General features: G+C 42.8%; 2 protein-coding genes across 5 annotated transcripts; one reads left to right on the top strand and one right to left on the bottom strand.

Moving 5' to 3' along the window:
* Positions 1-40: 40 nt before the first annotated feature.
* Positions 41-18,439, top strand: DNAJC2 (DnaJ heat shock protein family (Hsp40) member C2). Of its 3 annotated transcripts, none has more exons than XM_030480806.1 (17): positions 41-382; positions 1,128-1,318; positions 1,911-1,986; positions 4,308-4,406; positions 6,615-6,756; positions 8,014-8,094; positions 8,902-8,967; positions 10,671-10,762; positions 10,864-10,985; positions 12,176-12,325; positions 12,610-12,698; positions 12,785-12,854; positions 14,403-14,587; positions 15,826-15,926; positions 16,828-16,935; positions 17,638-17,792; positions 18,319-18,439. In XM_030480806.1, exons 1-17 carry the CDS (start codon positions 325-327, stop codon positions 18,391-18,393), a joined length of 1,860 nt encoding a protein of 619 aa, XP_030336666.1. In that variant the 5' UTR covers positions 41-324; the 3' UTR covers positions 18,394-18,439. The 3 variants fall into 3 exon arrangements, with proteins under 3 accessions (XP_030336666.1, XP_030336668.1, XP_030336667.1); XM_030480808.1 differs by having other exon boundaries at positions 226-382; positions 1,217-1,318; XM_030480807.1 differs by lacking the exon at positions 41-382 and adding an exon at positions 663-978.
* Positions 18,120-27,265, bottom strand: PMPCB (peptidase, mitochondrial processing subunit beta). Of its 2 annotated transcripts, none has more exons than XM_030480809.1 (13): positions 27,153-27,265; positions 25,102-25,242; positions 24,698-24,784; positions 24,094-24,223; positions 23,501-23,699; positions 22,763-22,842; positions 22,065-22,177; positions 21,392-21,535; positions 20,661-20,824; positions 19,208-19,293; positions 19,040-19,128; positions 18,764-18,839; positions 18,120-18,681 (listed from the first exon to the last, which is right to left on the bottom strand). In XM_030480809.1, the coding sequence occupies exons 1-13, from the start codon at positions 27,240-27,242 to the stop codon at positions 18,617-18,619; spliced, it is 1,464 nt and encodes a 487-aa protein (XP_030336669.1). In that variant the 5' UTR covers positions 27,243-27,265; the 3' UTR covers positions 18,120-18,616. The 2 variants fall into 2 exon arrangements, with proteins under 2 accessions (XP_030336669.1, XP_030336670.1); XM_030480810.1 differs by having other exon boundaries at positions 18,391-18,681; positions 20,661-20,821; positions 27,153-27,258.

The raw sequence follows: 27,265 nt of genomic DNA, 5'->3' as shown, positions 1-27,265 counted from the left end.
TCTCCTTCCCCCCGGGCACCGCTGCCGCCGCTGGAGCGTTCCGCCCGCGACAGCCGCTGGCGGGGCGGTGTGCGCCGCGCCGGGTGAACCCGCACCGCGGGCGCGGGCCCGGGCTGCTGCCGGTGCTGCTGCGGAGGGGCGGCGGGGAGGAGGCAGGAGGGCAAGGGGCGGGGGGGCCGGGCCGCTTATCCCGCCGCACGCCGCAGCCGCCCCGGAAGCGCTCGCCGGGCGCCTCCATGCGCCGGCTCCTGGCAACCGGCGAGGCTCGGCTCGCGGGGCCCCGCGCCCAGGCCCGAGGCTCGCTCCGGGCGCCCGGCCGCCGCCATGCTGCGGGAGGCGCAGGACGGGCAGGTCACGGCCGTCACCCGGGCGCTGTCGGCCGGTACGTACCGGGAGGGGGGGACCCGGAGCGGCCCGGGCGCGGGGCTGGAGCTGGTGCCGCGGCGGGCGGATGCGGCACGACGGCAGGGAGCGGGCGGCGGTGCCGGGGTGTCCCGCTGCCGCCCGTCCCGCCGGGGTGCAGGGCTGCGGCTGTCGGGACCGGGGCTCCCCCCGTTCTAGCGAGTGCGTGTTCAAGGGGGAAACCCGCCCCTGGAGCCGCTGCGTGGGGCCAGGGCCGGAAAATCTCCTAGTTCTGAGGAACTTTGGTGTATATTTCACTTCATCTCTGTCCTCCTCGCGTGTTGCGTGTGCCTCGGTGCTCGTTCCGAGTCGGTGTGTGAGCAACAAGTCTGGTCTCACTGCCAGAGGGAGTGGCCTGTGCAGGGGGAGCGGGAACGCGGAGATCGATCCGAACCTAGTGCTTCTGCCGCGGTTATCGCCTCTGCTACTGCAGCAGGGAAGATATTAAATAACATTTAACATGTGCCTTCCTTTAACTCGGAATCCCCTTTCAAGCTTTGAGAGCACACTGAAGTGTTTGGAAGGTACCACCTCGTAGGGACCGCGTTCTGGTGCCTGCAGCCTTTACACACTCCGGTGTGTTTAGAGTGAAGTAGAAGATGTGGCAGTCTGTGGCCTCGTGTGAGACAGTGCTGTTATGGGCTTTGGTGGGGTTTAATTTGAGAAAGATCAAAATAAAAAGTAAACCACAGAAGGTGAAGTTGCTTTTATGTTTTTGCTTATAGCATCAGTACTCTGTCAAGTGGAACCGGTGGGAAGATGGTTTGAAGCGTTTATTAAGAGGAGAAACATAAATGTTTCTGCCTCTTTCCAGGAGCTGGAAGATGAGAAGGAACTTTCTGAAGAATCAGGGGATGAAGAATTGCAGCTCGAAGAGTTTCCTATGTTAAAAACCCTTGATCCAAAGGACTGGAAGGTATTGAGTTGATGCAGATTAATTATTTTTGCTGCAAATCTCCCATCAAAGTTATCTGCCATTCCCAGCTGCTAATGATCATCTTCCTCCTCCCCTCCCACCCCATCTGAACTGGTTTGTGTTCCTGTGTGTTATATCTGGGTTTGTATTTTGCACATGTAACTGGCTGATGAGGGCAAGCTCAAGTGCGCATCAGAAGATCTTAGTCTTGAACTGCCGCTTTTCATTTCACTGCCTGTGAGCTCTTCTCCCTGTTACAGCCTCCCCTATTCTGGAGCTATGTCAGCACTCTTTAATATTAAAGACAGCAATTCAATTTTGCAGCAATTGAACTTTCTCAGATTCAATACCTTAATCCAATTTAGATTAAGCTACTTGAATTTCTGCAGGACTGGCTTAATTGATTCATATTTTGCTATTCAATAATTATGCTGTTTACAATAATTGTTCCTACAGCCTTTTTCTAATATTTATTGAGAGAGAGAATTCTGCTTCTTGCTTTTAAAAGATGGGGAGAACTGGTTTTCTCTATGTGTTTTGGCTTTTTGGGTCATATTTATTAAGGGTTCATTTGGTTCTTTTTTCCCCTCAGAATCAAGACCATTATGCAGTTCTTGGGCTAGGCAATATACGCTACAGGGCTACTCAGAAACAAATCAAAGCAGCTCGTAAGTACCTTTCCTTCATAAGCATACCTTTTCTTTTCAGATGTACAGAGCTGTTTTCCATGTGAAAATACATATATGTTATGAATAGGCATTTTACTATTTCACAAGCCTAAAAATGCTGTCTCTCTGATTTCTGTTACTTACCAGCCTTCTAAATTCATATCACAGCCCTAAGTCTAGGGAATTAAACAATTTCTCTGAGTTCACATCTCTGCTTTCTTGCCTTTTTTTATCAACAGCCTTGAGACTGTAAGTGTGTTTCTGTATTTCTGAATCTGCAGCCAGGCTCAGTGAGAGGCAGAGAAATACAACTAGCCCTGTCCTATGTGTTTCAGTAGGTTGGTAACTCGGAGCCCCACTAAATCATGTTTCAGAAGTGCATACAGGTGATTGGGGGTATTTTGTGGTACTTGTGCGTGAAGGAACAACACGTTGGGCTTCAGAACCTTTCTCTCTAGAAAGCAATGTGACTAAGAGTTGACTTTGCAAGAAGGATGCAAGTATTTAGTGGAGGAAGATTTAAAAATATTCTGAGATTGTTCTGTAGCCTTTATGAAATAGTATTATGAAATAAGCTGATGGTTCTGTGAGGTGATCTTGCGAACAATCGCCCGTACAACTGTACTATTTGTGAGTAGAATAACTGTCCCAGTGAAAACACAGGTGCTCACAAATAAAAATGGGTGGAAATTAGCAAATTACCAACTTGCACAGGAAATAAGAACAACATAAGAAGGACATGGAGCTGTTGGAGCAAGTCCAGAGGAGGCCACGAGGATGAGAAGGGGGCTGGAGCACCTCCTGAATGAAGACAGGCTGAGAAAGTTGGGGCTGTTCAGCCTGGAGAAGAGAAGCTGCGTGGAAACCTTGTAGCAGCTTTCCAGTATCTGAAGGAGGCCTACAAGGATGCTGGGGAGGGACTCTTCATTAGGGATGTCCTAGTCCTAGATCCCTTGTCCTAGTGATAGGAGAATGGGGAATGGGTTCAAACTTAAACATGGGAAGTTCAGGTTAGATATAAGGAAGAAGTTCTTTACTGTGAGGGTGGTGAGGCACTGGCACAGGTTGCCCAAGGAAGTTGTGAATGCTCCATCCCTGGCAGTGTTCAAGGCCAGGTTGGACAGAGCCTTGGACCACATGGTTTAGTGTAAGGTGTCCCTGCCAATGGCAGGGGGGTGGGAACTAGATGGTCTTAAGGTCCTTTCCAACCCAAACCATTCTATGATTCTATAAATAATGTTGCCTTAAGTGCATGTTGCTTAGCAGCACCACTGTGTAGCACAGAGCACCTGTTCTGGTGATGATTAGTGGTCTTGCTAATCTTTTCAAGCAAGAACTGGGGCATGTCTGTCTTTAGGATCCTAACAGCACTCCATTATTACATGGGGGTATAGAGACATGAGTCTTTCTCACCAGTACATACTATGCTTTCCTATTTCTGAGAAGGATTCTGATTTGTTTCTCAAAAGGCAGGTTGCTGTAACTACTTGTATGGTATCTTCTCTCTGGTATATATAGTGAACCAAGAAGGTAGATTTTATGTTATATGACAATATGGCTAAACCTTTTGTCAAAGAAGTCAGTCTGAAATCTGATTTTACTGTTTAAACACTAAGACAACCTTGGTAGCAACTTCAGTAGATACTTTGTGTGTGCTAATTGTATTTTAGGACTTAGGCCTAAGAAGAGAACTTGATCACAAAGTCCTGCATGTGTTATCCATGTTAAGTGCAGCAATCTTCACCGGCTCGTGGCTGTAGTTCCCTTGCTGAATTTCACCTTGGATTGTGATCAGAACTTGAGTAAAGGGATGGAATACAATTTTTACTTTATATGAATGACTTTGCTTTTCATTAGAAGTAACTAAAATTACATTAATTATTTTTCTTTATTTTTTCAGTATGATTGCCCAGGGAATTGTACAGTCTTGCACAGTTAAGGTCCCAAAACGGTTATGCTTTTTGAAGCTAACTGTACACTTAGAATTACTGAAGCACTTTGTTATGTATAATACTAGAATAAGTCTCAGAAAATCTGTACTTTTTCAGCTGATGAAGGTCGCATAGGGTTACTGAGTTGTGGTTATTTTGTGTCCCAGCAAAGATGAAATATTTTTAATTCTGACAAGATTGTTAAATGAAAGAAAATCCATTAACTTGTCTGTTTTCTTCCTGATGTTTTTTGATGTTGGTTTGTTGGAATTTTTTAAGTATCTAATTAGAGAAATGTCAATTGGAATTACTATATTACTTTGTAGTTTGTGAGAAAGAAACTGTTAATGGTGATGAAGTGTTTCTAAACATAGTGCATCTATTTCATAGATAAATCCATGGTGTTGAAACATCATCCAGACAAACGAAAAGCTGCAGGGGAACAGATAGGAGAAGGTGATAATGATTATTTTACATGCATAACTAAAGGTAAGCAATTGATCTCCTTTATTAGATACACTCTCAACCTACTTGATAATCTGAAATGTATTTGTAGTGCTTTATTAGGTTTTTAAAGAATTGTCAGTTATTAAAAAGCCAGAGAAGTTCTTTTTCCAGTTTAGAAAACTGCCTCAATAAATAGAGATCACATAATATAACTTTCCTCTGGGTAGGAGCAGTGTGGGGATACAACTGACAGATGTTTGTCTGCTGTGCCACTTGGTGACAAAGTGTGAACGTTTGTAGCAGCACATGAAATATGAACTACTAGAGGTAGCTGCATACCTGGGATAAGCTGGTGTGCTATGGAGTGATTCTCCTGAGACACCAACAGCAAAACTGAATTGTGATGCACTTACTCTGCCAACAGAGCATCTGTTGATTTGATCTAGGTTTGGAAAAGATCAAAAAAATCAAAAAAAGATCAAAAGATCTGTTTCTTCAGCTGCTCTTTTTTGTCCACATATGAGCAAGTGAACTCAATCAAATAACATTTCTCTTCTTGCCTGTAGTGACCTAGAACACCACTGCTGGCTGATTCCAAAGCCACAGGGAGTGTTGTAGGGTGCATGACTGAAATTCTATAGAAATGCTTTGGAATTTGGCTTTTTTGTTTGACTCGATAAGGTTGAGGTTGAAGGAAGTAATGGAATTTGTGTGTTCTAAACTTTCTTCTTGTTTCTGGTTACAATACTAGTTAAAACGTTAGGGAATGTGTTAGACAAGCTATTGATGGTTTAGAGCTGTCAAAATGGAAGAAGTTGCCAAAGGAAATTATTTGTCCATAGTTGCAGTCCTGTCAGAAACTGGCAGATGCTTATAATGAACAGCCTGCACATGAATTCAGGAATATACTCTGTGTTCTACATGCAAGGAGGAAAATGTTTCCCCTTAGCTGCTTATGATAAGTTTAAGGATAAACAGAAAGGAAAGCACGAAGTGTCATGGAAGAGGAGTAATACTTCCAGGCACCACCTTGGAGGAAGGAAATACTGTGTTAGGGAAGGGGGATCCAGAACAGGACCAAGTGGTAATGGAATGAAGAAACTTGAAAGGCAGTAGTATGTAGGTGGGATTCAGGGCTGGGTTTGACAGAGGAGTGAGTGGGAGATACTCTGTTCCTCCGGCACTGAACGTGGGAATAGAATTTTGGATCTGTGTGAAAGGGACATCTCTTAAATGGAAGAGGAGCCAACAGATGCACACAGAATTTCTTGCATCAGGAAAATGGTATGAGGGTTACTGAAGCTCCTAGCTTGCAATGTAGAGGATAATTGGGATGATTTAGAGAGAAGTCCCTTCCCAGAGGGGAAGCTAAGGCTGGCAGACAGCAGCTCATTAGTAGTCCCTTGCATTCCTTCCTCTGCAATGACATGTGCAGCGAGATCCATTTACACAACCCCAGAGCACCAAGGTTTCCTCCAGCTTCTAGATCCTACCTTCTAGGTGCAGTGTTCTTTGTCCAGGGATGCAGCCCGAGAAGCCCATGAATGATCACAAAATTAATTTGATTCCTTTGATTTTTCAATTTACTGGAAAAAATAGTGGGCATTGTAGAACTGAGAGACAAAGTAACTCCACACATCCTGGAGAAAAAAGCTACGACATATATGATTGCCAGGATGTAAGATCAGTAATGTGATGCTCCCCAAGTGCAGGACTGTAAGAACAGGAGAACTGGGAGCATGTGCCTATTTTGGCTAGTAGCTGCGTGGTGGTTTATACTCTCTCCAAGTCTCAGTACAATTTTATCATGACTTCTAATGAATGGCTCCTGTTCTTGCCAGTTCTGACATCCTATTAACTCAAGGGCTGCTATTACTCTGTGCCTGTCTTAATAGATGTTTTGTCAATTTAGCTGCAAGGATAAAAGCCTGGAGATGTCATGCCCGCACTCCCAGTGCCTGAACCAAATTTACTGCCACAAAATTATTCTAAATATATGCTTTGTTACATCTTAGTGGTTAAATGTGTTGTTTTTCATGAACATTTTCCTCCTGCTTAGTTTACCAGGAATTGACAGCAGTGCTTTTTGGTGTCACTAAAATAATTGAATACCGAGCTGTACAGAATGATAGCTCAAACACAGATCTGAGAGCATCTTTTTAAACTTTTACAGCCTTTTCTGTAGCATTCCCACGTCGTGGGGAAGACTCGCCTCAGTCTCACGTTTTATGCCTGGTAACTTTTTTTCAGCTTATGAAATATTATCTGACCCTGTGAAACGACGAGCATTTAACAGCATAGATCCTACTTTTGATAACTCTGTACCTTCCAAAAGTGAAGCAAAAGAAAACTTCTTTGAAGTTTTTTCACCAGTTTTTGAAAGAAACGCCCGGTAAGCTCTGTCAGACTGCCTCTGCTGTTGCGGGAGGATCGGCATTTGCAAACTCTTCTGGCATTGTGTTCCTAGCAGGTGTGATTTTAAGGGATGCTGGGAGATGCATTAATTTGCTAGAAAGGTGATACAAGTAAAATAGTGCATTCTCTATTATTTAATTTTAAAGTAATCTGAGCTGTCACACTGGTGGCCTTGCCTTTGACCCATGAGATTAAAAAGAAAGGCTGTTCTCGGCTCCATATAACTTACTCTGCTTTTTGTACTACACATTGTTTCATCTTGAAATTATTTACTATGCCTACTAAGCATAGTAAATACATACTAATGTATTTACTACTATACATACTAAGTGTGTGTATGCTACTGACTAAAAATTCCTTTTTTAATTGTTTTCTTATGAGGGTGAGACATTAACAGTGTTATGTTCACAATTTAGCTGGTTAAAAGAGAAGATAAATGCAACTATCAGTATTTGGTGGTTCTCTCTTAACATGTGTGACGTCATTTTTCTGTGTTTGATTCCTGCTTGCCCATTAACTTTGTATTAAGGCTGTCACAATAGAAGTCTATTTCACCTTTTACCTGTATGGGAAAAAAGTGTTTTATTGTGTGAGGCACTTTACAACACATTCTGAACAATCCATTGATTGTTATTATTATTATCGAATCTTCTATCAAGTATTCCAGAGATTCGGACCTGGATCTGTAGTTGTCAGATGGATTGCTCCTTTCTCTGCTTGGAAATGGATACTATGTCATAGAATAACAAATTCCAGAGCCTATGGAAGATTTCCCTCTTTGTAGGGAAAAAATGTAATGCAGGCATAATAATAATAATAAAGCATAAATAATGCTTTATTCCCTTGTACTCCATTAGAATGTGTGGAAAACTTCCTATAGCCTAGTATAGAGCCGAGTTATTCACAGAGCACATTTTGTCCACATTCTGTAAGCTCCTTTACCAGGAGAATGTGCGTGGAGAACTGATACCTATAGGACAGCTTGCGCTCCATCAGGTCTCCTTGTAGGCACCCAAACTCAGGCAGGAGGAGTTTGCTGTTCTGGGGGAGCTCCACAAAAAAGGCCCAGTCTGAAGGATGTGTAGAAGGAGCTCTCTCCTCTTTTCCTTCACTGGTGCCCCTCTGTTGGTGGAGGGAGCCTCTGATTTGGTGTTTTGACTCCATCCTTAACATATGCCATATTATGAAGTAAGGTTCTATATATTATTTTTTGAATATATCCATTTATTTTCAGGTGGTCAAATAAGAAAAATGTTCCTAAACTGGGGGACATGAACTCATCATTTGAAGAGGTAGATGCATTCTATTCATTTTGGTAAGTTAGACAATACCTTGGTTTCTATTCACAGCATTCAAGATGTGCGATATAATGGGCTTGCAGCCCCTTTCCTATGTAGGTTGTTGGCAGTGGTTTGTTCTAACTTAGTAATGTCATGAAATTACCCCACAGCTGTTGGTGCCTTCCACAAACTGAGCTGGCTTTTCTCTGAGCTAATACATCCACATTGTAAAGTCACAGTTACAGCAGGAGCTTCTGGTGGTTCTCTGACCACAACGGCTGTGAACCGAGTTCACCTACAGCCCAGCAGTGGCATTCATCTCACCCAACTTGTGTTTTTAGTGGAGGTGTCTATTAGGTATTTAAGTTCCTGTAGTTAAGGGAGGTCTGTCTAGTCCAATAAAGTCAGTAGAGTTTATGGCTTGACTTAGCTGTTAAATACAGATGCTCATATAAAGATTAAATTAATTTCTGAGCTCTATAGAGTGCACTGCATCTCCACTGCCTTTAATGGGAGCTTAGACAACTGCACTGTAGGCATTTAGAATTGATGAGACTGATCCCATCCTAAAATGCAGTCTGTCCTACAGTGCTGACAGATGTGAATCATTACTTTCAATAGCATCTTGCGTTTTGGCTTAACACAGTGGAATTATTGTGTACATACAATACACACAATGTACTTGTACATACACTGTAATTGTAAATTATGTGTTATAAATTGTAAATAACAGTAGAATTGCCTACAAAAACCTAATAGTAAAAAAGGTAGATTATCTGTAATAGTTTTGCTGTTTTCTTTCTCTTTCTTCACTTTTTATTTTCTCTTTGAATTTACTTTAGGTATAATTTTGATTCCTGGAGAGAGTTTTCGTATTTAGATGAAGAGGAAAAAGAAAAAGCAGAATGGTATGTAAGTAAGAAGAAATTTGATGGGAGAGTGAGATTGGTAAAGGAAGATTCTCCAACTTCATATCAGGCTCTTAAGTCATAGGAGGAAAGGTAGCTGAACTAAGACTGAATTCCACTCTCCTAGTTCAGTAGTCAGCCATGGACTTTAACCTGAGAGCCTGTAGGCTTCTCTTTGTCTTACGTGGGCAACTGAGGTAGTTCTCGCTTGCATCACAGAGGTGGTTCTGAGGTGCTTTAAAATGTGTGTTCATTTAAGTTTAGACTTGCAGTTCCAGCAAGTTCCAAACACAGGAGCCAGAACAGAATGGATGAGTAAGCACGCATCTTTTTTCTCCAACTATTTATGAAGCTGTGCTGAGACAAGTGATACTTTCTAGAATTTAGAGAGATTAGTTCTAATGGCTCGATGTTAATTAAATCGTGTATTTGGTGATGTAGTGATAGTTGCTGAATTACTCAGCCCATGTAGCTGTTGGAAAATACATTCTATTTTTATCCTTCCTACAGTTATAAACACAGAATGTTCATGTTAGAGCAGCAAATCGTTCAGTCTGAACACGGATTCCACGAGACACAACCTCTCATTTAGTCGTCCTTGTGTAACCATAACTTGCATTGTATGAACCTCTGCTTCCAAGTTTGAACAGGAGTCAGTTTTGTAGTTACATCCAGTGGTTAGCTTGCTTTGTGGGTAGAAACAGCCATATTTAGGCTGTCACTAGGCATTTGTTCCTCTGCTCGTTTGCCTTTTCCTGCCTCTCTGGACCCCATGTACTCTCTCCTGTGAAGATTCTGTGAAGGCGCTGTAACCAATTCCACATCACTTGTATTTTTGGTAAATGATACAGATTAATCTCAAGGCTTCTCATTGGAAGGGTCTTGAATTATTTGCACAGCTCTTTTTTTGTGCTTATTCCAGTCATTAGTGTCCTTTTGAAAAATGTTTAGACAAATGGTACATACTCTGCTGTAGTTATGAGAACTACATCTCACCTTCTGTTCAGATGGCCATGATTCGTGTTATTCCTTCTCGCCAAAGGTGGTGTTGCTTGTGTTTTAAACCTCGTAGCAGGCTCCTGCTCTGTTAATGGGGATTGTTCTCCTTGTTCTGAGGTATATTGTTGTGCATTTGGCTGTGTGGATGAGGATATAGACCCCTGCTAAAAATTTGCCTCTTTCTTGACAGCACTGACAAATACTTTCAGATGTAGCCACCCAATTTTTAATCTGTTTAACCTGAGCTGTGTTTTACTGGAGTGAACTGGACATAATGTTACCAGCGTGTCACAGCACTTTACAGAAAGTGTTTTTTCTGTGCAGATGGGTTTACTTGGCATGACCTATGCTCTGTAAAATGGAGATAATTGACACTGATTATATTGCTGCCCTTTAATTAAAGTGTGTGCCAGCATTTCAGTTGTTTTGCTTGGGTTTAATGTTTGTTCAACAAGTGGATTGCTTGAAAGTCCATGATCTCATTCCCTGTGATGACGGATAAGCAGCTTGTTTTGTCAGGTTTATGTAATGGTGTAAACACTTACTGGGTTTTGATATGAGCTTGGGGCCGGAAACTTCATTTTTTGAAGTATTCAGAAGAGCATCTGTGTGGGGAAACTTCATTTAAAAGGTTTGTTGATGTATTTCTAACAGAGTGACACTGTAGGGTATTAGCATTGAACTAATTCTGCTTTCCTTTTTAGTCGAGATGAAAGGAGGTGGATTGAAAAGCAGAACAGAGCTGCCAGAGCACTGAGAAAAAAAGAAGAAATGAACAGAATTAGGACACTTGTTGGTGAGCATATAAACTGCTGGTTTTCTAAAGAGAGATTTGTTAACTAACAGTGGGAATCTCCTGGTTTTCTTTTGTACGTGATGCATCCTTTCTTCTGCCAGACAATGCATACAGCTGTGATCCCAGGATAAAGAAATTTAAGGAGGAAGAAAAGGCAAAGAAAGAAGCAGAGAAGAAAGCAAAGGTAGAAGCAAAACGAAAAGAACAGGAGGCAAAAGAAAAAGTAAGTTGAATAGTTTATTTGGGTTGAAAAACACTGATTCATTCACACCTGATCCACTGCATCAGCTTCTAGGTGTGTCAGAAGGCTACTGTTAAAATTATATCGGGGTTTAAAGATGTGTTGTCTGTAGTGCGAGGTGTCCCTGCCCATGGCAGGGGGGTTGGAACTAGATGATCTTAAGGTCCTTTCCAACCCAAACCATTCTATGTTTCTATGATTCTATGATCCCTGTGCAACAGGTAGTGCAAGACTGACAGCCTTTTGAGAATGAGATGAAAACGAGGAGCACAGATCTGAAACAAAAATAAACTGCTAAAATTGAGTTCTCTTGTTGCCCACGCTTCCTCTGGTTTAGAGGCAGGCAGTAAGTTCCACAGCCTGCTTTCCTTTCTCATAAAATGGACACAGCAGCGTGCCCTGTGCGTATGGTCTGTGAATGGCTGGTTGGTACGAAACACTCTGAGGTAACATAACTGAAAGAGGGTAGATTTAGAGTAGGAATAAGGAAGAAATTCTTTACTATGAGGGTGCTGAGGCGCTGGCACAGGGTGCCCAGAGAAGCTGTGGCTGCCCCATCCCTGGCAGTGTCCAAGGCCGGGTTGGACACAGGGGCTTTGAGCAACCTGCTCTAGTGGAAGGTGTCCCTGCCCATGGCAGGGGGGTGGAACTGGATGAGCTTTAAGGTCCCTTCCAACCCAAACCAGTCTGTGATATTTGATTAATATTAACAGTTTGGGAAAGATGACTCTGAAAGCAGTACCAGGAATGAAAGGGAACTGTAAGGTGCTAAAAAGTGACTTAAAAGATAATACTGGAGCACTGCAAGATACTATGTTAATAATGATGCAGGAGACATGTTGGAACACTGCATTGTTCCAAGCTTGTACTCTTGGGGCAGCCATAGGAAATTTCATACAGCTTTCTATCTTCATTGTAAAGGAGGTCAGGATTTATCAACCAGGGGTCCTCAAAGTGAGTATCTGAATTAATGCCAAGTGGTATATGTTTCATCACCTCCCTCGAAAGTCTTGAAAACCAAACGTTAAAGTATTGATGCATTTAAAATACACATAAACCAAAAAAGCAAAACTAAATGTACCCCAGAAACAGCACATTTTAATATTGAATGATTGAACGACCCTGTAACAGTGTGACTTTGTTGAGGTTTCTTTGGTTTTTCCCTTTTGCAGCAAAGACAAGCAGAATTAGAAGCAGCACGGTTAGCAAAAGAAAAGGAGGAAGAAGAATTTAGGCAACAAGCATTAGTAGCAAAAAAGGAAAAAGAGATACAGAAAAAAGCCATCAAGAAAGAAAGGCAAAAACTGAGAACAACATGCAAGGTATTTAAATATTATTATAGTCAAATACAGGATACATCAATGAAATTATTAGGTTTGCTTAGATCAGACCCTGTCACTTGCTTGTACTTATGGCTGGAGATGGGTATGGAAAGTGGGTTTATTAAAAATCAAAATACTAAACCATGCACTTCTCATATGAGGGAAGCTGACCAAATAGGTCCAAACACAGCGATGGCTGAAGAACGCTGTGTGTTAAGCCTTTGTCTGAAGGAATGGGACAATAAAGTTCAAGAACTTTGTAGAACATGTATTTCTGCTTCCAGAACTGGAATTACTTTTCTGATAATGAGGCAGATTGTGTTAAAATGATGGAGGAGGTGGAAAAGCTTTGTGATCGTCTTGAGCTAGCAAGGTGAGTCTCCCTGCTGCTGATTCCTGCTCATTTTGATACCCATCTTTCTACTAGCTATCCGTTGTAACTTAATAATTTATTTTTAGTCTGCAATGCTTGAATGAAGCACTTACATCCACAACAAGGGAAGGAGGAAAGGCGGCTGTAGTAAAACAGGTAATTATGCTGAGTGTCAAATCCCAATAACAGAGTAATTCCATTTGTGACATCTTCGTGGCTGAATGAAGTGAGATACAACGTGGCTGCTGCGGAATCCTGCCTGTTAAACACCAAGACCTGAGTTTAAGGGTCCCCGGGCAGACTTGATCTCTGTGCCATTTTACATAGTGCTACATAGTTCTTGGGTGGTGAAATAACCAGGGCCAGCTGAGGGAAAAATACACATTTTCAATCAGTAAAAGATGCAAAACCTGCCATTTGTACAACATACACAGTAACTAGCAGTTACCTCGAGGGGAAGGAGGGCAGTCTTAACCTAGTCTGTTACGCAAGAAAACTCTTAGTCCGATACCCGTGACCTGGGGCTAGATCCACAAAAGGACTGCTGCAGGCTGTAGGCACGGGAAGGGTGAGTGGGTTGGGTACCAAAGTATGGGAGAAGCAAGGCACTTGCAGTCAAGATCTAAAAAACTCAGCAAGGATCTGCTTAAACTTGCCAGCAGGGAAAAGCCATATGGACTAATAAGACTGAACCTACATCCTGCAGAAAGAATAAGGTCCTTTCTCTCGTCAGCTTTGGATTCACAGCTGTGAACTTTCTTTCCTGGTGGGAAAGATGATCTGCTCCCATGCCAGGGTCAGGTTTACTCATCAGACAACTGAATTCAGGGGACTGAATCTGATCTTCAGTCTCCAGGGGAGTGTTCCAAACATGGGACAGTCACCTTTCAGTCACTCTGTTAAAACTGTTCCACTTTTACCTGACAGATAATTCTTATTAATGCAACTTTCCTTCTGTCAGGAAGATTTTATCAAGAGATAGGAAGAAACCTGTTTTGAGCATCCTGCCACAGGCATAAGTGCATGGGTTTTTAATATTGCCAAGGCTGGACTGGGCATATTTGGAAGTGGATACATTAAAAATACATCACCCCCAGTCTCAGGATGTGATTTCAGTTCACAGAGATGGGCGATGGATAATTTAAGTTCTGCTGAATTGCTTCCTAACAAAGTACATGGAGACATGTAACCCTGAGTAAGCACTTAGTTACTAAAATCTGGGTTGTTGCAGTTAATGCTAACTTAGTACAACCATAGTAACTGAGAATTTCTGGCATAATCAGGCTTAGGTAGCAGTCAGGTTGGAAGATTTGGGAATTGGTGTATCCAACCTGGATGTTGAACTGCCCTCACTATTTGCTTCAGGTTATTAATACTTTTATGGATCTGTCCCTGTAAGTCAGGTGTTAGCCTGGACATTCATGCTAGATTCAGAAGTTTTGCCTTAATCCTGAAAGTGTTCATGTAATTCCCTAGTGACCTTGTCATGGATTCCTGCTGTAGCTCCTAATCTGGGATGGCCAAATTTACGGATGGGATGAATGGAAATAATACTGGAGCCGATAAGCTGCTCTTTTTCCTTATGTGTAACGTACAGAACAGAAACTATGCAAAATTCAAGGCTCAAAGCAGTTCCTGAGAGGTTTGTGTCACTGTCAAATGTAACAGTAAATAAATAAATTCTGCTTGTTTACAATCCTTCAGATAGAAGAAATAAATGAACAAATAAGGCGAGAGAAAGAAGAGGCAGAAGCTCGGATGCGCCAAGCAACAAAGAGTTCAGAGAAGTCAACCACTGGTGGTGGAGGGGGAAGCAAAAATTGGCCAGAAGATGATTTACAGTTGTTAATTAAAGCTGTGAACCTCTTCCCAGCAGGGACTAACTCAAGGTACTTCTCGGGTTTGGTGTTAAAAGTCCTACTCACCATTTTAATTAAATAACAAGCATAATACAGCTTATTTTCAGACCGTCCTAAGTAGGATGTCAGTGGAAGGACTCCTTAAACTTCCTGCTTTCTCTTGACTTTTGAGCAGCCTGTGGTTTGTTCTCTTAGTACCACGCTCTACATGTTACTGGATTTAGTACAGCCTCATATCTTGTCTCCCTCCAAACTTGGGCCTCGGTCCATCAGTAAGATTGTGCCGAGGTGTATGTTTGCACAGGGCTTACTACAGGATAGGCTCCAGTCATTAAAGCAGAGAACAGAACAGAAGCAGTGACCATGATGCAGGTAGTAATACAAGTGTGTAAGCTACTTCCAGTAGCTCCACAATGATGTGAGGCTGGTTTCTCCTCTATACAGTAGGAGGAAAACATCCAGAGATAAGAGTTAAATGTGACAGCTGTCTCCAAGGGAGAGCCAGGGTAAAGAGAAAAGGCTGGGATTCATGGAAAGCAGCACTGGCAATCAGCTCACTAGTAAGCATCAAGAACAGGAACATGCCTTAAATCCTGTTCTTTCCCAGGAATGGAATACCTTCTTCCACTTAGGATTCAGAGATTTGAAGCTTCCATTACAAGATTTGGATGCTTACTTTTAGAAAAAGAAAAAAGCTGTCATAATCTTTGTGGAGGTGATGCCAGTACCTGGTTTTGCACTGCAGCTCAGCAGTTGAGTACTCATTTGAGAACACAGGCCTAGATATGATCATACTTTATGATCAGGTGCAGATATTCCCTTCCATTTCCTAAGAATGCACTGGGAATAATTTTGGGGCTAAGGCTGTTACAGCTCTCTCCTGTTGAAGCCCTTTTATCTGATGCTTGGGCATTCTGTTGAGGGGTGGTGGACACAGGGTTAGTAACTTCTCAGCCCTTTCAGTGTAGCCTGCAGTATTTAATGTCAGAGGTGTTATGGGAATTCTGGAAAGCAACAGCTGAGCATTCTACCCCATGCTTTTCCTGTATCAGAAGCAAAAGTTCACCCAAGCTGACTGAAATTTTAAGGGAAACATCTGCATTTAGTGAGTGAAAGCTTTCCAGGATAGTTACCATTAGAGTTTGTAAGTATTTGAGTATGATTAAACTTAAGAGTTGATTTAAATGTGCACAGGAGCTTGACTGTAGCTTGTGTGAAGATAAGCTATTATGTAATCTGCTGGTTGACCCTTGCTGTTCTTGCTTTAGGTGGGAAGTTATTGCCAATTACATGAACTTGCACTCTACTACTGGAATGAAACGAACAGCAAAAGATGTCATCAATAAAGCCAAGAGCCTCCAAAAGCTTGGTATCTATATTACCTTATTTTTTTAACAAGATGGCCTGAATGCTTCTGTACAGCTTGGCTTTCTTTGAACTGCATTCTGTATATTCCCAAAAGAAATGTAGTTCAGATGAAAGATGTAATAGAGCATTGATGTGGTTCAGTATTTTCAGCCTAACATTGTGTAAATCACCACCTCATGACTGACTCTCAGGCATTCTCTTAAGCTCGATGCAGACGTGTAGGCCACACGCATTGCCAAGGCTCCTCTGCACTCAGAGAGAGACAAATGTGCCTCTGGGAAAGCTCCCTACAAAGGAAAGCATCTAGAACAAATGGAACTGGTGAAGCTATAGCAATATTTTGAAAAGATAAATGGGATTCAGCACCAGAGTAAGACACCTGCATTAATGTGGTAAATGGAGCCTAGACAGCTCTGGAATAAGTTCTCAAGGAAAACCAAAACATTCCACTATAGAAGGAAGAAAATCCCATTTTCCAAATGTTCCAAACCACATCCCTGCGCAAGGAGGACCTGGACTTTGAGTGATCCTGCCCCTCCAACACACTTGTGCTCTGGGTAATATGCGAGTTTTGTGCCACAGCCCTTACTTGAGAGAATAATCCCTCTTGATTTCACTGAAGTTACAGATTCAGGCTTAAGTTTACATGAAGAAAGTATTCACCTGAGCAGGACAGGGGCTGGAGAGCCTATTACTTTGAGCAGAGTTTACTGGACCCTGAAAGATTAATTATTGTTTTTACCTACCACTCTATTTACCATCATTTTAAAGGAAGTAGGAATTTGGGGGTTTTGATTATGTGGTTATTGTAAACTTATAATCTGCTACACAATGTTTTTATTATTCCACCTGGCTTTAACTTCATTGCAATGATCACTCTGTTCACTGTCTGTTGCTCATAGACCCTCATCAAAAGGATGACATCAACAAGAAAGCATTTGACAAATTTAAAAAAGAACATGGTGTGGTGCCTCAGATGGACAGTGCTGCCCCCTCGGAACGATTCGAAGGTAAAGGGGAAACGGGAGCCCTTCTTCCAGAGTAGTCTCCCCTGTGCCTCTGTAATGTAACCCAGAACTTCTTAAGACTTGCTTATGAACAAACACACGTAGCAAGTAGGTGGTTCAGGCGGTGTAACTGGATTTGGGGGTTGCTGGTACACACAGTACAAGCCACCATTAACTGAAGAGTAACAGTTTGAAATCCTTCCTGGTGAGGCAACAGGTCAAGTCTGATGCTGAGATCATCTGTTCCTCAGAGTGCGCTACTTTTTCAGGTAAAAGTAGGCCTGAGGGAATACACTCAAGATACAGGATCATCCTACAGCTAAGCTTTGGTCTCCTGTTAAACCCCCAAATGCCTCCCATCAGCTCTTCAGACACTTGCAGAAGGCTGTTTTTCCTGACTACTGAAGCACAAAAGGAAGAGCTACACTGCTGCTCTAACACTGTAGCTTCACAGGGCAGCTACAGCAGTCTAACACCCAGATGACAGTGAAAGATGTTACCTTTGAACTTTTCTGTGCTTTATTTAAAGATCCCAAAGGCCACTTGTCCAGTCAGATTGAGGGTTGGGATTTTTAGTAGTTTGGCGTTTTGTGTTCTTTCAGGTTTTTAACCCGGTAGCGCTTAAGTCAGACTAGTTGTTCTGAGGCTTATCTCACACTCTCCTTACCTATTTTGTCTCTTTGTCATTTTTGTATTTAAAAACAGGATCACCTTTAGATTCATCCCCTTGGACTACAGAAGAACAAAAGCTTTTAGAACAAGCATTGAAGACTTATCCAGTAAATACTCCTGAAAGATGGGAGAAAATAGCAGCAGCTGTTCCAGGCCGGTCAAAAAAAGACTGCATGAAGCGATACAAGGTAAGGTACCGCACCTCCTCCTAGGAGTGAAATTAGCCCAGGTCTTGTTAGAATCCTTTGGGTTTACTGTTGCCTTCCCTACCAGAGAGAGTATCTGACAACAAACTGGCACAAGATGGAGCTTTGGGGGGAAACAGGGTTTTGGAGGTTTTTTGGTAACTTAAACTCCAGAAGCACAGAAGGATTAAGTTTTGCTCAGTGAAAATAGAGGCTCTGGAAGCTGGGAAGGAGAGTCTGCCTCCAAAATCTGTCTTACACTGTGACAGCAAGCTCCTGTAGATGCTAGATCCCCAGGCTCTTGTAAGCAAAGTTCCTGCTACAGAGATGTAGATGAGCACTGACCTTTCATTTATTTATCTGTTTCTAAGAGAAATTGTTTTAAGATATTAAACAGTCTGGATTCTTCACTATGTTGAGAACTGGAGTGCTTCACCCTGAATACACATAGCATTTAAACAGTGGTGTTAACAAATTCCACATGTAGATAAGGATCTCTCTTCTTTTTTTCTCCTCCCCAAAACTTCAGGAACTCGTTGAAATGGTCAAGGCAAAGAAAGCTGCTCAAGAACAAGTGATGAATGCTACTAAAGTCAAGAAATGACTCTTACTGACAATCTTTGTTTTATAATAAAAATGCAAATACTGTACATGTTTTCATTCCTTCCTTAATTATACAGATACACAGGACTGGCTGGGTCTTCACTTTTGATCTTCTCAAATGCATTTCTCCGGCTCAAAAGCTTTAAACAGGGGTGTAGTTGGGGGGTTTCTGTGTGGATTTTGGTTTTTTTAAGCTCAAACACACTGAAAGTTCTTGTTCTCCACTACTCCTGAAGCCAATGCATGCCACTGCAGATTTTGTTATACTCTGGAAGTTGTTCAGTTGGACCTGGAAGTTAAAGAAAGTTGGCCGTGACACATGCTAAACTGATAGTGATGGATGTGGGAGGGTAGGGAAACACGTAACATACCCACGGCAGCAACTGCAGGATGCTTTTCATAGATGTACTTTGTGCAGACTTCTCTAATAGTCTGGGCATCAATAGCCTACAAGGGGTAAAGAGACATCTTTGTTACCCATCCCATCTAGAACAGTTTCTGATCTTAACTGTGTATAATCCAGGGGGACAGGCACCAAAACAGCTGAACGCTTTCTCAGTTACAAACAGGCAGAATTCCGCATTGATATTTCCTGTAGCAATTTCTCAACAGCCTAATTTAAGAGCTGCAAGGGGAGTGCCACTTACTTCAATTCTTGCCTCAAGTTCTGGAATTGGGATTCGGCGTTTATAACACAGCATTTGTCTTCCAATGTCTTCGCAGATTGGTGTGGACCCTAAAATAGGGGAAAATATGCTTCAGTTACCAGCATACAACTCCACTAAGGGTAAAAAAACTCTCTTAAGAGGTCTCACCATCAAGTTGTAGCAGCATATTTGTCTTCAGAAGATTTTTCGCTCGAGCAACTTCATTTTCTGTAACGTTTGTGCAAAGTCTTATCCTGAAAAATAGTTTAAATCCAAAGGCACTAAATAACAGTTACCTGTAGCACCCACATTGCCTGTGATAGAGGTGCATATACATTCGTACACCTACCAGGCACCACCTTCTAGACAGATTTGGTGTGGAAACAAGCCATACGATGCAAAGCAGCAGTGTAACAGTTGCATTTTTTGGAAGCAAACCAATATACCCAAGAGCAAGTTTCTTCCCCTAGAAGAGCTGTATTTCATTTTATTAAGTGAGTATTTTGAGCCAAGTGTAGTCCGTACTTGCTATCTTGAGAATAGCTGTTGCTAAGATAGTAGGAGCCAAACAATTAGAAGTAATTAGCCCAGAAGGCAATCCATTACTTTGGGGCTCTTGGCGAGAGAATGATTTGCCACGCTGCAGAAGGAACATTGTACCAGGACACGGAGATGCATTAGATATCTTAGCACGCTCCGGTCACAGGAGTGGTTGAGATCTTCCCCAGTGCTAAGCTGCAGCAAACTGACAGCTAAAGTGATGCCATTTTTCTCCACAAATTGTTTCCAGAGATCTCATAGAATAATGGCATATAAAAAGGGATCTATATGGTTACAGAAAGTCCTCGTTTTCAAGTTTTATTTCAACTTTACCCACTTTAAATCAGTGCTCTTAAACAACATATGCGTGTTTCTAATCAATCACAGCTGCAGCTCAAGTGTTACAGTGGCACCTACGGACATCTTTTCCAAGTAGATTTAAGCTTTAGATGAATGAGTATGATCTAGAATCCCCGGTTTCAAAATTCCACACATAACAGCTCACCTGCCTTGCCTGATTTCTCTCACTAGAGCTGTGTGTAACACCTTCACCTGGGATGGCATCTGCAGAATGGGTAGGACTAATGGTGCGTGTGTAGGTAACTGCATGTGCATTAGTCTCACTCATGAATATTTACTCTTCCAGTTGTCAAACACACAGTTCACAGGCACCATGTACTGGCTTGGTTGTATTCTAAAAGTTTGAAATTCTAAACTGTTTGTATTCTAAACTGTTTGAAACGGTTCCCTAACTCCTGCCACTTGCAAGTCAAAAACCAATCACTGCCATATTTTCTTCTACAAGGAATGCTGCTACACTAACTACAGTTACTATTTATTCTTCCAGAGCAGAAAAAGAAAACCAAACATAAACCTTAAGCTATGCACTCCAAGTGAGGGTGCCAGAAACTGGCTGCTGGGACTTTACACCGAGTGCCAGCGTTTAGAGTCTGATGCATTTGTTTTTCCAGGCAAGCCTCAGCAGAGAAACAAAAATATTCTCTTTAAAGGATTGCTATTTTTAAAGAACTGTATTCCTCCCCCAAAAACAAGGCTTTTAGAGAAACAGTTGTTAGCTTACCATTCTCTCTGAACAAAGTGCACCATGTCCTGTACAGTGGATGGCTCACAGACCATATAGAGTCCCCACAGCCCTGTGTCAGTGTAGCAGGTGTTGAAAGACTGGAAACTGTGGCACAGGTTACCATGACAGGCAATCTGAGCAAGTTTACTGGATAAATTCTGCTGAGGCAAAAGAAAACCAGATTATTTTGTGAAGTTATTTGAAAGCCTCCATAGTCCTTCTCCATGGAGTCACCTCCACAGTCTCCTGTTTTCATTTCAATGATGACAGAACATGCAGTAGTATCACAGGCTCCAGCAGAAACTACGAGTTTAATTAATTACCAGCTCTTCATCTCAATAATTATTTTCCTTCACGTTTCTAAGTAACACCACAGATTTAAGCAAAAAATCAGCAAGCTACTTAGGTTCAAGAGAGGGACAGTTACTGATTCCCTCTGGGTCTGATGACATACAGATATGAAACATCCTACTTTCCCTAAGGGCTGGCAGACCTCAAGTCACCTCTATTTTGGGTGGTTTAGAACCACTTCCTAAGATCTTGGGCAACAAATTCTCTCAGGCTCACAATTGGATCCCATTCTTCCATTCCTAAAAAAGGCCTTCAGAAATGGCCATAAAGTAGGAATGCCATCGGATAGGTTTGAATGCAGCAGTTCCCAAGCCAGAGCGATCCCACCAGCCCACCAGCCCTGTTAGAAGCAGGGAGGTGCTTGCAGGTTCACTCACCACGCCTCCTCCGAAGGAACGATCCCAGTTACCTATCAGGGTATTCGCTACCATAAGTGGGATTGTATCCGGGTGGGACCAGCCAGCTGCTTCAACAGCTATCGCCATGTGTGCCAAGGGCATCTTGTCATCTCGTATACGGATCTGTGGGAACACACCAAAGTAGCTGTAGTACAGCCTGTACATGGCAATGTATGTGGGAAGCTCACTATCAGGAGACAGACATTTCAATTACACCTGGATTATAAATCATTCACACAGAGAACCAAAAACTAAAGCATATGAAAGCTTTATTCAACATTGGCCTTAACTGGTCTTCCCTGTGGCAATTTCAGAGCACTCTTCCAACAGCAAACCTAATGCCATCTACATGGAGAGGGCATTAGAAGTCATTTTACAACTACCAGCAGCAAGGAAAGCTGATGATTCCAAATAGAGCTGGGAACAGAACACAGATGCTTCAGTTCTCTGCTATACCCTTTAAATTAGTGATTCTTAACAAGTGGAAATGCTCCAACATCACAGGCAAGGGGATACCCCATTGCTCTCACTGGGGGCAAGAAATCTTTTAATCTGCCTTATCTATGACTGAGCAGTTCTCAGCAGACAGCATGTGTCAGTTGTGCTCACAGGGGATATACGGACCAGCTCAAAAACCAATCTGATAGCTTACCTCACTACCTGTGAAGTGACAAGGTGGCAGAGGTGGCAGTCCTCCTTCTGGAGCAGATGGCAAGTTACCAAAATGGCACTTTGCTAGGTCAAGTAGCTCATCATGAGAGACCCCTGAACAAAGACATTTCACACACTTTGTAGTGTTAACTCTGGAAACAGTTAATTTAAATTGCTGCACAGGCAGTTTAAAGATTCAACCAAGCAGCGATTTATTGTTCTCCCACATTAATGCCCCACTTTCAGATTCCTCACACCTCCCCGTTATACAGAGTAGGATCATCATCATCACCCTCCTTAATTCTCCTCCATAGCCTTCTATTAACATTACACTATTAACATTACACAAGCTGTTTGCTCCCAGTTTCAAGCCTTGATGTTATTTCGCTCTCGCTCTCTCTGCTTTCCTTGCTGCTTCCCTTTTCACAATGAACCACTTCTAGGCCCCTCTTTTCCTGCCCCCACGGAAGAATGACCTTGGCCTCCAATTCACTTCTAGTGGCTGGGTTTCTGGAATATTACTGAGGGGAAAAAGGAACAGAGTTCAAAGGGTATGAAGGCACAAAACACACGGGGCTAACAATGAACTTCCAAGACCTATTGAACAATGCAGTAATTCATCATATTGTTCCCAGAAACTTAAAGACCATGGTTTTAAGCACAGTTTCAAACGATCCAGGGTGAATATCTCATACTAACCTCCAGCAGCAGCCAGGACCATTCTGGGTCCTTTGTAATGTGTTGTTATGTACTCCACCAAGTCATTACGGTTTATGGATCTAGAAACAGTCAAGGAAACAACACTACTATGTCAGTAAAGTTTATTAAGGTACAAAGAGATAAATGTATAGAATACAGTACAAAAATAATTACAAGTTCTGCCAATGCACAGAGCAGAGAGACAGAAAGCTAAAATAAGGGTGACTTCCTAAAAAGGAAATAGGAATTTGACATATTTTGCCTTTCAAAGCTCTTCTAGCTTGCTGAGAAGAAATGAGAATTATAACTCAGGCAGGTGGAGACAGGACCCACCAATGATCTCACACCAAACAGCACGTTTAGTGGTCTCCTGGTCTGCACTGCTATAAACAATGCAGGAAGAGCAGTGCAGAGACAGTGGTATTTACAATAATGTAAATAACACCTGACTGGTGGGGAAAAGGAGCATTTCCAATTCTGTGTCAGATGCATTTTTAACAAACAGGAGAAAAACATAGCAAATAATGAAGACATGCAGTAGGCACATACCCTTTGCTATCTGCATACAGGGGAATTAAGGCAACAAGGGAATTCTTCTTATAGTTACTATCCAGTGCAATTTTAGCTACCTTCCAGGGTAAACATGAAAACTGATGCTGTTCCCTACATTTTCAGATGATTCTTTTCAATATAGGAAAGTCAACACACAATGAAAGACAGCCACAAATTTGGACATACTTGATGTTTTCAGTGGGTCCTAAAATTGTCCGTCCTAGGGCTGTCTTCTGATAGGCTGTAGCATGCAGGTAATCAAAGACAACTTCTTGTAAATTGGTTTCAACCTCTTGCATCTCTCGAAGTATAACTCCTCGCTCACGCTCAATCTCTGCTTCTCCCAGGGTACTGTTCTGAATTATGTCAGCAAGAATTTCCACAGCTAATTGCAAATAGAGATGGTAATGGAAAGTGTATTTTCAGACTACCAGAAAACTCTGGTTCCAAAAGTAAAACCCACACCAATGACCAAGTGGCCTGAGATTAGCTAATAAGACCTGCAAGGGGATAAAAGGCTTGCTCTGAAGGAAGGGACAAGTCCAAAAGGTATTTTCTTTTGGGAACCTAAAGACAAAAACAGTTCAAATATTGGCTTCCCTGCTGGCACTCTCCTTTCCAAACCTGCATTCTCACATTCCTGTGAGGGTCAAGACAGGACTTGTCACCCAGGAAGGAAGGGACTGTTACACTGCAAAAGCATCATTCTGTGTCATCTCATCAGGAGCTGGGTAAGCATTTTGTTCTTTGCTGCCTTTCTGATGAATGAAAGCAGTTACCTCTTGGTAAGTCTTTTGAGAAAGCCTTTGCATAATAGACAGTTTGTTCCCTGGATGTATATGCATTCAGATGAGCTCCCATGTTCTCAATCTCTAGTTCAAGGTCCAACTGAGACCTCTTTTTTGTTCCCTGAAACAAAACAATAAGAAAATCAAACTAGACCCTTTAATTCACTTCAGCATCATTACTACTTTTTGTCTGGGAAAAACAAGGTCAAGAGAAAGAAAAAATCTTCCAGAAAGAACGCTGGCACACTAATCTCTCCAAGACTGAAAGGCAAATGTAAATCCTACTATGCTCCCAAATGAAAATAAAAAGCTGGCAAAAGGGGGACTCAGTGTATGCTAAGCCTATTACAAGAAGTTAAAAGTGAGTTAAACTTAGACCTGTCTTACTATAGTTGTGCATCAGCTACACAGAACTAAGACTTCAGGACTTCAGCTGCATTTTCTAACGGAAACCAAAGTCTAAGTTGCCCTTTTTTTCTTTTTCCCCCCCCTCACCTTGATTTGGAAAAGGTATTTATACAATTCTGACAAAGTTCTTAACATTGCTCTTTAACGATAGGTAACTTAAAAATCCATCATCAATACTCATACTTGCCTTGAAAGCCATATGCTCAAGGAAGTGAGCAGTTCCATTGTTCTTCTCATTTTCATACCTGCTTCCAGCATCAATCCAAAGCCCAACCTCATTGGGGGAAAGAAAAAGAAGTCATTTTACTATCAAGGCACCTTTGCTGGTTTTGTGTATGAACTACACTTAGCTTTTCAAGACCTATTTTTAAACAGCTTTTTCCTTAAACAAAGCAGGTTTTCAAGACAAATAAAATTTTGATCTTCACAAAAAGACCTAATCACAAATCATTTACAAAAACCTTAAGACTTCTATTTCCTAGCTTAAGTTTTAGAAACAATTGTCAATAAACATTGGAAGAATGCAATTTAGTTCCACAAGGAAATGAACACACATGATGAAAGAAACCCATCCCTTTACAAGTTACCTACTGTGCACGTTGAGAGTCCAGAGTCTTCAGAAGCTACCTGCAAGCCATTTTCCAGAGGACTCACTCTGGTTTCAGGAACATTCAAGATTACTTCTGTTGCTGCTTTGGAAGCTCTGAGCCTGCTTGTTCCAACATGCACACCCTGTAAGGAAAAAGCACCAGTCACACTCAGATTGTTAAGTTATATCCTAGAATGCTCTTCTGAAAAATGTATTCCTGAACTTGAACATGAAGTTTGTGGGGTTTTTTCTAAAGCATGAATTTATTCACCATGACTTCACATCAGGGATAGCATTAATCTGACTCAGAAGAAAAACATGAAGGTAACTAAAATGGAGTAGACTGCACCTACTCCAATCACATGATTTCTCAGAAAAGCATGCTACTATCACCAGCCAGCCACCATGAGAGCCACACTTGTTCCCCAGTTCCACCAGCAAGAGCCTGCAGGACCTTGAATGTATCCTTCAACATCTGGAATTCTTTTGGGTACCTGCTTTCTAAAGTGAAGTGAGATATAGTCTAAGGGCCTATGTCCAGGACTGCAAATCAGCCACCTGTTGTTCAGAACAGGGAGTGATATGGAAATTGCCACTTTTATACAATCACCTGGCAGTTAAAGCACATTAAATCAGAATGGGGTAGAAAAGATGGAGGTTAAAAAAGGCTTATTTAACTTTTTTGACATCAAGAAATTTAAACATGTATCCCAAATTCGAGCAATCAGCTACTCCAAAACCACTATTGTAAATACATCAAATAAGTATTTCCCTCACCATATGACTGCCCTAAATGTGAAAGTACAAAATCCAGCTCTTGCTCTAATCCTGGAATACCAATAGGCCAGAGTATTTTAAGATCATAGCACAATTCAAGTTTGAAGGGATCTCACAGTCCCTCTGGGCTGCCTGCTCCACTGCCTGACTGCCTCATGGGAAAAGATCACTTTCATACATCCAGTTTTTCCTCTCCTGTTGCAACGTATGCCCATTGCCTCTCATTCTGCCACCGCACTGCCCTGTGAAAAGCCTGGTTTTGTCTTCCCAACAAGCTTCTGATGGGTTCTGCCAGGCTGCTGTTAGGTCCAACCAAAGCTGTGTCTTCTCCAGGCTGAACAAGCCACCAGCTTCTCCTCATAGAGCACATGCTACAGCCTGCAACCACCTCTGCTGAACATAGTCCAGTTCACTGATGTCCTTACCCTGAGGAGCTCAAAACCATCTGCCATATACTATCTGCCTGACAAGGACAAACCAACCACTTCATGTGATCAGCTGTCTGTGTTTCTGTAGTTTTAGCCTGGCTGCTGCCAGACATGCCGCTGGCCCCTGCAGGGCTTGCTGTCCCCCTGCACCCCCAGGCCTCTTCCACAGCGCTGCTCCCAGCCTGGGCTGTCAGAAGGGATCATTTTCACTGCATTACAGGGAAGGAAAAATCTGTGTTTGAAAACAAAATCTCCCTCTTCTGTCTATAGAAGGAAAAGCTTAGGCTTCAAACTGGGATGACAGGGAAAACTGAGAGAAGGGGAGAGCTCTGGGATCGGGTCCTGCGGGCAGCCTCCCTCTACCAACAGGCGAAAAGGAGGATGTGAACTGCCTCTGGGCTGCCCGGGGGTGAGCAGGACAAGCTGCGGCGCCTGCCGCTGCCCCTCTCGAAGGCATCGCGCCCCGGCCCCAGCGCTGCACTGTTCCGCCTCCCAGACACCGAGCCAGCCCCGACGTCTCAGCACCGCGGGGGGCGATACGGGGTAAGAGCGGCCCCGGGGAGCGGGGAGCAAACCCTGGGGCCTGCGGCACCCGGAGCGGTGTCCTGCCGAGGGGCGTCCGCCTTCACCTCAGCCGGGCTGAGACTACAACTCCCGCCATGCACCGCGCAGGGCACCACCAGCACCACCCCTTTCCCGCCACCGCGACTACAAATCCCGGCGTGCACCGCGCCTCCCGGCCTCCGATCCCCCCGCCCCTATTGCGGTAGCCTAAGCATCAGCACAGAGAAACACCGGGGCGCTTGGGCTCTCCGCAGCTCGCTCCCCTTCCCCGCTCCGCCGCCTACCCGGTTCCCCGAGCCGGCCGCTCGCAGGAGGCGAGTGGACCAAGGCAGGAAGAGCCGCCGAGCCGCTGACCCAGCTGTAGACGCAGCCATCTTGGCGAGGAGTTGGGCGCGGT

This window comes from Strigops habroptila, chromosome 3 (assembly GCF_004027225.2).
Source record: "Strigops habroptila isolate Jane chromosome 3, bStrHab1.2.pri, whole genome shotgun sequence".
In the NCBI taxonomy this organism is placed as follows: domain Eukaryota; kingdom Metazoa; phylum Chordata; class Aves; order Psittaciformes; family Psittacidae; genus Strigops; species Strigops habroptila.
This window is presented reverse-complemented; position numbering and strand designations above follow the sequence as displayed.

What these genes read in the sequence shown, in the direction of transcription:
- DNAJC2 (XM_030480806.1), top strand. Translation starts at nt 325, where the DNA reads ATGCTGCGGGAGGCGCAGGACGGGCAGGTCACGGCCGTCACCCGGGCG. An exon ending in CAGAATTAGGACACTTGTTG is followed by an intron (nt 10,763 to 10,863) that starts GTGAGCATATAA and finishes TTCTTCTGCCAG; the next exon opens with ACAATGCATACAGCTGTGAT. An exon ending in CCCCTCGGAACGATTCGAAG is followed by an intron (nt 16,936 to 17,637) that starts GTAAAGGGGAAA and finishes ATTTAAAAACAG; the next exon opens with GATCACCTTTAGATTCATCC.
- PMPCB (XM_030480809.1), bottom strand. Translation starts at nt 27,242, where the DNA reads ATGGCTGCGTCTACAGCTGGGTCAGCGGCTCGGCGGCTCTTCCTGCCT. An exon ending in CTGGACTCTCAACGTGCACA is followed by an intron (nt 24,785 to 25,101) that starts GTAGGTAACTTG and finishes TCCCCCAATGAG; the next exon opens with GTTGGGCTTTGGATTGATGC. An exon ending in GGACCCACTGAAAACATCAA is followed by an intron (nt 22,843 to 23,500) that starts GTATGTCCAAAT and finishes GACTGTTTCTAG; the next exon opens with ATCCATAAACCGTAATGACT.